Source organism: Camelina sativa, chromosome 3 (assembly GCF_000633955.1).
Source record: "Camelina sativa cultivar DH55 chromosome 3, Cs, whole genome shotgun sequence".
Taxonomy (NCBI): Eukaryota; Viridiplantae; Streptophyta; class Magnoliopsida; order Brassicales; family Brassicaceae; genus Camelina; species Camelina sativa.
The window spans coordinates 767,276-774,824 of NC_025687.1; the positions used below are offsets into that span (position 1 = coordinate 767,276).

At 39.1% G+C, this 7,549-nt stretch overlaps 3 protein-coding genes across 3 annotated transcripts; 2 read left to right on the forward strand and 1 right to left on the reverse strand.

The window, feature by feature from the left end:
- On the forward strand, positions 611 to 5,006 carry LOC104759988 (ATP-dependent helicase rhp16). Its single transcript, XM_010482849.2, has 15 exons — positions 611 to 781; positions 1,191 to 1,807; positions 1,999 to 2,121; positions 2,205 to 2,278; positions 2,384 to 2,447; positions 2,540 to 2,686; positions 2,780 to 2,865; positions 2,967 to 3,036; positions 3,141 to 3,263; positions 3,436 to 3,666; positions 3,783 to 3,887; positions 4,004 to 4,156; positions 4,251 to 4,339; positions 4,450 to 4,530; positions 4,670 to 5,006. Exons 1-15 carry the CDS (start codon positions 730 to 732, stop codon positions 4,740 to 4,742), a joined length of 2,088 nt encoding a protein of 695 aa, XP_010481151.1. The 5' UTR covers positions 611 to 729; the 3' UTR covers positions 4,743 to 5,006.
- Positions 5,150 to 6,509, forward strand: LOC104760001 (transcription initiation factor TFIID subunit 13). Its single transcript, XM_010482862.2, has 6 exons — positions 5,150 to 5,264; positions 5,562 to 5,696; positions 5,802 to 5,839; positions 5,943 to 6,002; positions 6,091 to 6,165; positions 6,262 to 6,509. Exons 2-6 carry the CDS (start codon positions 5,594 to 5,596, stop codon positions 6,364 to 6,366), a joined length of 381 nt encoding a protein of 126 aa, XP_010481164.1. The 5' UTR covers positions 5,150 to 5,264; positions 5,562 to 5,593; the 3' UTR covers positions 6,367 to 6,509.
- Positions 6,792 to 7,533, reverse strand: LOC104760010. Its single transcript, XM_010482868.2, has one exon. The coding sequence runs from the start codon at positions 7,434 to 7,436 to the stop codon at positions 6,888 to 6,890; it is 549 nt and encodes a 182-aa protein (XP_010481170.1). The 5' UTR covers positions 7,437 to 7,533; the 3' UTR covers positions 6,792 to 6,887.

The window sequence follows — 7,549 nt, forward strand, 5'->3', positions numbered from 1 at the left end:
TGAGACTCTTGTCTAGATGCTGAGAGGAGAACTGTAACTCACATTATCCTGGGTGATTCATATTGTGAGTTTGTTAGATCAGAGCTGCGTCTCTGTTCATGGTTGGTGATAAGAGAGGAGAGAGAAGAGATCACACCTTCAAACTTATCAGTTGCCTGTGAATCATGGTGACAAAGGCGAGAATAATAAGAAGTGTAGAAGGCCAATGGTGTTTGTTTAACTAAGTCACAATATGACAACCTCTAGCAACAAAAACGGAAGCTCTCTATCATATCAGATGAAACTTTCTCTGTCTTTTTGCAAACGACTACATGATCCATTCCGGCTGCAGAGTTTAACATAACAGAAACAAAAACCGAGTTTAGCTTATATAATAATAAGCTCCAAGTTTGGAATATATTTCTTCAAATAAATAAATAAAGCAACGACATTAATAAAAAGAAAGAAAGAAACAAATCAATTTTGAAAATTCCGCGCAAGAAAGCAAAAATAATTGCGACAAAAAAAAAGTCTTAATGAGCTGATCGGACGGACAGAAAATTGACACGTGTGATTTGATGCTTCCCGCTCCGTTCTGGAAAGCACAGGCAGGTACAGGCAGAGTCTCTCTCTCGTTTCTCATAGTACTGTAGAAGCGAAGCGGAGCGGAAGAAGATTAACAAAAAAAAAAACCTAAACTCACTCTTTTTGCTCTGAGATTTTTTTTTTTGCGAATTTGGGCCGGCGTCGATGGAGCTACGCTCCCACAAGAATGCGATTCTTCCGGTTACTAGTAGCGGAGGTAATCTTATGTTTCTTCTTCTTCTTCTTCTTCTTCGTGTTTTGTATATCTTTGGTGGTTTCGTTCTTGATCGATCGGGTTTCCCGAAAACATTGAATTAGGGTTTCGTTCTTGATCGATCGGGTTTGCCGGAAAAATTGAATTAGGGTTTAGGGTTTCTGTTTCGTGGTGTGTCGTCTCTTTGGCTCAATTAATCTTTGGGGGTTTCCATAAATTTCTCTCCAGTTTTTGTTTATCAAACTGCAATCATTGATGCGAGAACGTTCCCTTGTTCCGGGGTTCCTAGTATGTATATATGAACCGTTCGCTTTCTGAAACACCATGACCACCACCATGATGCTCGAAATTGTGAATCGCTTCCTGTTTATTTTCATCATGTATGATAAAATGATGATTTGTTTTGACACAGATGGTGAGGTCAATGCTAATGACTATATACTACGATCAAATGCAAACACTAAAGGAAAGTGGCAGATCTTGAGAGAAGATGCTCAGGGATGGATTGATAGACATATGGCGGCGGAGGGTCTTGCTTTTGATCAGCAGAACGCTGTCACTGCTGACCCGCCTCCAGATTTGATTATGCCGCTATTAAGATACCAAAAGGAATTTTTGGCCTGGGCATCAAAACATGAACTATCACATGTAAGAGGAGGTATTCTCGCTGATGAGATGGGAATGGGCAAAACCATACAAGCCATCTCTCTCGTTCTTGGCAGACGACTAGCTGACAGAGCCCTATTCCGGAAACCAGTTGGCTGCACCCTTGTGCTTTGTCCTCCTGTTGCTCTTTCTCAGTGGTTAGATGAGATTTCTCGGTTGACATCCCCGGGATCCACCAAGGTTCTTGTATACCATGGGGCCAAGAGAGCCAACATTGTTAAAGAATTCATGAACTGCGACTTTGTTTTGACAACGTATTCCACACTTGAGTTTGAATCTAGGGCGATAAGGAAGAATGCAGGAGTCGACACAAGAGAGTCTCCTTTACACTCTATTAAGTGGAATCGTATCATTTTGGATGAGGTCAGTACCAAGATTTCCATTTTTGCAACGATCTGCATTCAAATTCAAGCATGTAAGGAAGGTGACTGTGAGTGAGATACGTACAGTAAACCATAGCGGGGGAAGCTCACTGCAAAATTTTTTTTTCGTGTATCTTCTACCCTAAGTTAGCCTTCATGGGGTTAGATTCAATTCCCACTTCTTCATATCAGGCTCATGGTATCAAAAACGCCCTTAGTCACACTGCAAAAACTGTTTTTGCTTTGGAGGCTACCTACAGATGGGCTCTGAGTGGTACCCCTCTCCAGAATCATATTGGAGAGCTTTACTCGCTGGTTAGTTATTCTTTCCTCAAGTTTTTCTATAGCACGTAATGATTTCTCAACATTTCTGATGTGCCCATTTTTGATTGCCCCAGATTCGCTTCCTTCGAGTTTACCCATACTCATATATTTTTTGCAAGAAATGTGACTGTCAAGTTCTTGATCTCAGGTAACATCTTACCACTTTCAATTTTTCCCATAGTTCTGTTTCATAGTTCATAACAATTTCTGCTGTCTGATTTCCTTTGTTCCTTGCCTTTGGCGGTGACTTCAGTGCGCGTGAAAGCTGTCTCAGATGTCGTCATTATGCAGTTCAACATGTCTGTTGGTGGAGAAAGGTAACTTTGAGGTGCCACATTTTTATATTAGAATTATTTTAGACAGGGTCATCATTATTTTTCTGGTTTTTATATTTTCCAATCTTGCTAAGATTGTGGCCGAACCAATAAGAATATATGGAAGCTTAGAACGGGGAAAGAGAGCCAATATATTGCTTAAACACAAAGTTCTTAATGAAATCTTCCTAAGACGTACTAAATTAGGCCGGGCAGCTGACCTTGCTCTTCCTCTTAGAATCGTATGTTCCTTTCTCTCCCTTATCTGATGTAAATGAAGCTTGGTGTAGTTGCTTCCGAGCTTGATCTCTGCATATAAATTTGGCTTCTTGTAGATCTCTCTGAGGCGGGATGCACTAGATACAGCAGAAGCCGATTACTATGAATCACTATACAAAGACAGCCAGGCAAAGTTTAATACGTAAGTTACTTCTGTTCTATCGATTTGCACTGGTTTCTGCTCCTTGATTTGCGTTAACAGAATTTTACTATTAAATCTGGCATGTATATTTGTTTTTGCAGGTATGTTCAGGCTGGGACATTGATGAATAACTATGCAAATATATTTGGTCTTCTTACACGTCTGAGACAAGTGAGTCGCATTTATAGTTTTGTTGGTTCAATTTACCAGCCGGTTCATGTTTTGGATGATATAAATATGTAGATTTGTAACGAATTTTTTTGCAAATTTTTCAGGCTGTTAATCATCCACACCTTGTGGTGCATTCTAGTTCTAGTGGCGCTAACACCAACTTGCTTGATGAGAACAAAAATGAACAAGAATGCGGTGTCTGCCATGACCCAGCCAAGGACTACTTTGTAAGTGTTCCAAGTCGATATATTGTTGCTCTTTCATAATATCTTGACTCTGGTTTCTCAGTAACTGTATCTTCTGGAAACAGCTGCTATAGTTTTGTTAAAGAATCGTCAGATTAGTGTTGTTGGACTTAACTTGTTCGATTAATATGTCTTTGGTTCGTTTACTTTGAAGGTGACTTCCTGTGCACATGTGTTGTGTGATTCTTGTTTGGTTGGTTCACCTACATCCCTGGGAAAAGTCATCTGCCCAACATGCTCAAAACTAGTGAGTGTGGATTGGAAACCCAAAGCTGACACAGAACATCAGACAAGCAAGACAAAGCTTAAAGGATTTAGAGCCTCTAGCATTTTAAATCGGATAAACCTCAACTGTTTTCAGACAAGTACAAAGATTGAGGCTTTGGTATGTGCTCTTTAAGATCTATAGTCTCTGTCTCTCCCATGTATAGTACCGTTAGTTTATTTGGAGATTGGAGCCTTTTTTAAACCATTTGGTGATCATAATATATATGCATGCAGAGAGAAGAAATCAGGTTCATGGTTGAAAGAGATGGGTCTGCCAAAGCAATAGTTTTCAGCCAGTTCACATCATTCTTGGACCTGATTAGTTACGCTCTGGGGAAGGTAATTTCAAGCGCAACCAACTACAGCATGCTACTACTATGTGCTCCTTTAACATTCTCTTTAATTTTTAATGAGACATTGAATAAAAAAAATTGGAGTCATTGTGTACAACACAGTCTGGGGTTAGCTATGTTAAAGTGGTGGGAGGCATGTCCAGGGCAGCTAGAGATGCTGCAGTCAATAAATTTAAAGAAGACAAAAACTGCAGAATTTTCTTAACTGGATTGAAAACTGGAGGGGTTGCTCTAAATCTAACAGCCGCTTCGCATGTAAGTGTTGTAGGCTAACAACTTATAACAGTTGCTATTAAAGCATGTGTGTTATTATTATTCACATTCGGGTGTTTGTGGTAAAATTGTGTAGGTGTTCATGATGGACCCGTGGTGGAACCCAGCGGCTGAGAGGCAAGCACAGGACAGAATACATAGGATCGGACAGTACAAGCCTATCAGGTTATACTTAAGTTCTCCTTCAATATTTCTTGTATATAATTGTTTGGTGGGGAAGAAAGAAGAAGAATTGGTTTGGATACACATGTTGTGAATTGTGAAAAGTTTTACAGGGTAGTAAGATTCATAATGGAGAAAACAGTAGAGGAAAGGATACTGACGCTTCAAAAGAAGAAAGAAGAACTGTTTGAAAGGTTGTAAAACAAACGATTCTCGAATTTGCTGGTTTCTTCTTAATGTCAACCGTAAGAAGCTATTTTTTAACAAAAAAAAAAAAAAAAGAAGCTATTTTTTAAAAATAATAATTATGAAGACATTTTTGCTTTGTTACAGTACGGTAGGTGACTCGGATGAAGGCGCTGTACCAAAACTGAGTGAAGACGATATCAGGTCATTGTTCGCATAACCAAATCGTGTAGAAGAACATGACGTTTTCTTTTGTATAGGCAAACAAAGAAGTTCACAAGATTAGGTTGAATGTTCGTGGTCAAATTTTTAAGAACAAGACACTCGGCCTAACATGTATTTTTAGTGCTTCTTAATGGATAGACATTTGTATTCTTCCACGCAGTTTGTAACTGTTAGAGCTCTTGTTTGTATAGATTGATACAATTTGGATCACAAAACTCCTCCTTGTCGAAAATTAGCTGTTTGAATTGAGCCATAGGACCGTTACCGTGACAAGTTTATACATGTCGGTCGATTAATATTTATCGTTTAGATAATGGGCTGGATTAATAATATGAATGGGCCTAGTTATTAATAAGCCCAAACGCTTCGTGTAGAAAAGAAAGAGTGCTCCGTATAATGAGAGAGAGAGAGAGAGAGAGAGAGAGAGAGAGAGATCACTCTTCCCGTTTCTTCGATATCATCTTCATCGCCGATTTTGCAAACGCCGAACGAAGCTACTCCCGTCGATCCATATCCGGTGAGCTCTCTGCTCTCACTTTTTCCCCTTTTCAATTATCATTCCTTAAATCAATATTTGGTTGGATAAAAGAAGAACCTTGTAACCTGTTCGATTTCACTCCGTTGGCTGTTTTACGGTACCGGAATACAAGTTACCGGTAACTCTCTGGTTTTGATTTCGGTAGAATTCGGAGTTTTCTTTTCTAGGCTAGGAATTTTAAACTGTTCCCGTGAACTCTAGGGTTAGCATTCGACTCAATTGAATTTTCTCGGTTAAGGAGATTTTCACTAACTTTTCTGTTATTTTTCTCTCAAGTATTGGAATTTGATTATCGGAAGAAGAAGAAGATGAGTAACACACCAGCAACGGCGGCGGCGTCATCATCTAAATCCAAAGCTGCGGGAACTTCTCAGCCACAGGAAAAACGCAAAACCCTCTTTCAGAAAGAATGTAATGTGATTTTTCTGACACACTCCTTAGCAAAGAACCCATAGATATTCTTCGTTTTGTGTGTTTCTGCTCACTTTGGGTTTTGCTTTGATATGATTTTTTCAGTGCAGCATATGATGTATGGATTTGGCGATGAGCAAAACGTAAGGCTACTACACATAGATAGAGATGCATAGAAGTAATAAGTAAGAGTTTATGAGTGTTCTGAAGCCTGCAACTAATCTAAACTTGCTCTGTCTTCTTTAGCCACTTCCAGAGACTGTGGCGCTTGTAGAAGACATTGTTGTGGAGTATGTCACAGATCTGGTAATGAGCTTTTTCTTTTCTGTGATGATCCATGTTTTACATTACAAGCAGATAGAAAAAGCTAACTAGTGATGTTTTAATATGTCAGACACATAAGGCTCAAGAAATTGGTTCAAAGCGAGGAAGACTTCTTGTTGATGACTTCTTGTATCTTATCCGCAAGGTAAGTCTTTGTAAAGTATACAATTGAAGAAAGACTGATACGGGTTATGTGGTTTTGTATTCTATATATAATGATTTTGTGTCCTTGACACTGCAGGATTTGCCAAAACTGAACCGGTGTAGAGAACTGTTGGCGATGCAAGAAGAGCTCAAACAAGCTCGTAAAGCTTTTGATGTCGACGAAAAGGAGCTAGTTGATTGATCTTTCTTTCTCACTCACAATCACAAGTAAGCTTGTTTGTAGGTGACCTTTTGGAGTTAAAGATTTTAGTGATTAGTTTTTGAATCTCAAAGACTGTAAAAAACAAGTGGAATTGAAATTTAGATACATTTCATTTTTACCAATTTAGCGAGTATTTTTACACGGAACAAACAAACCCTTGAATGGTGGTTGATCTCTTGGGATAACGAAATTGTAGCAACTCAGGCTTCCTATAATAAACGCCAATGAAATCAACAAAATAGTGGAAGTGGAACATAAAGCCCGATGTAACAGTGAGAACCCAATAATTTTATGTGCCATCTCTTTTCAGGTTTGTGAAAAAGTTTAGCAAAAGACTAAAATCATTTTTATGTGCCACATTCTAGATCGAATGAAAATCATTTTTATTGTTTATAGGCCAAAATTATATTACGGATTGATTGTAAAATTGTGGGTTACATATTGATAACAAACAAAAAATAAAAAAAATTTGAAGTAACTTGAGACGCTTTTGACCAGCATCATACAAGGTCGTTGTGTTCTCTGTATTGCAAATACGAGATTTGCCTCTGCAACTTCATCTGTTGATAGAAGTTAGCAATGAACTCCTCTGCTCTCACATCAACACCCTTCTCTTCTTCCTCCTCCTCTTGATCATCCGTAGCCGCTGGGTCACATGTCTCATGGCAAGAATCATCGTAGTAGCCGTATGATCTAGCATCATCCGTATCATTTTGATGGTCCAATTCGAAGTCATAGTCAAAATCAACGGGAGGAGCAATGCAAGGTACGAGGAACCTCATGGATGCAGGGCGATGCATCTTAACGTTAAAGATTGGTGTCTCGTCGAAAGAGAGTTGTTTCTCGCCGTAACGAGAGATATAACGGTCGTTGTTAACGCTGTTATGATGAGCTAGCGCTTTGAGATGCTTGGAGAACAAGTTACGGAGCTTAAACATGTGCCATCTCTTGAAGATTCCACCTTTTCTTCCCCATAGAAGAGCCATTCTCACAATACTCCAAGCTCTCTGTGTTGCTACTGATCTGCTTTTCTTCTTTGATTCCCCCATGGATTTGTTTTATCAAGATCTGACTTCACTTGTTGATTGTTGTGTGTTTTTTGTTTGCTGCTTTGGTTCTTCAGGTGATGAATGAGATTGTGGACAGTTCTGTGTGTAAGTAT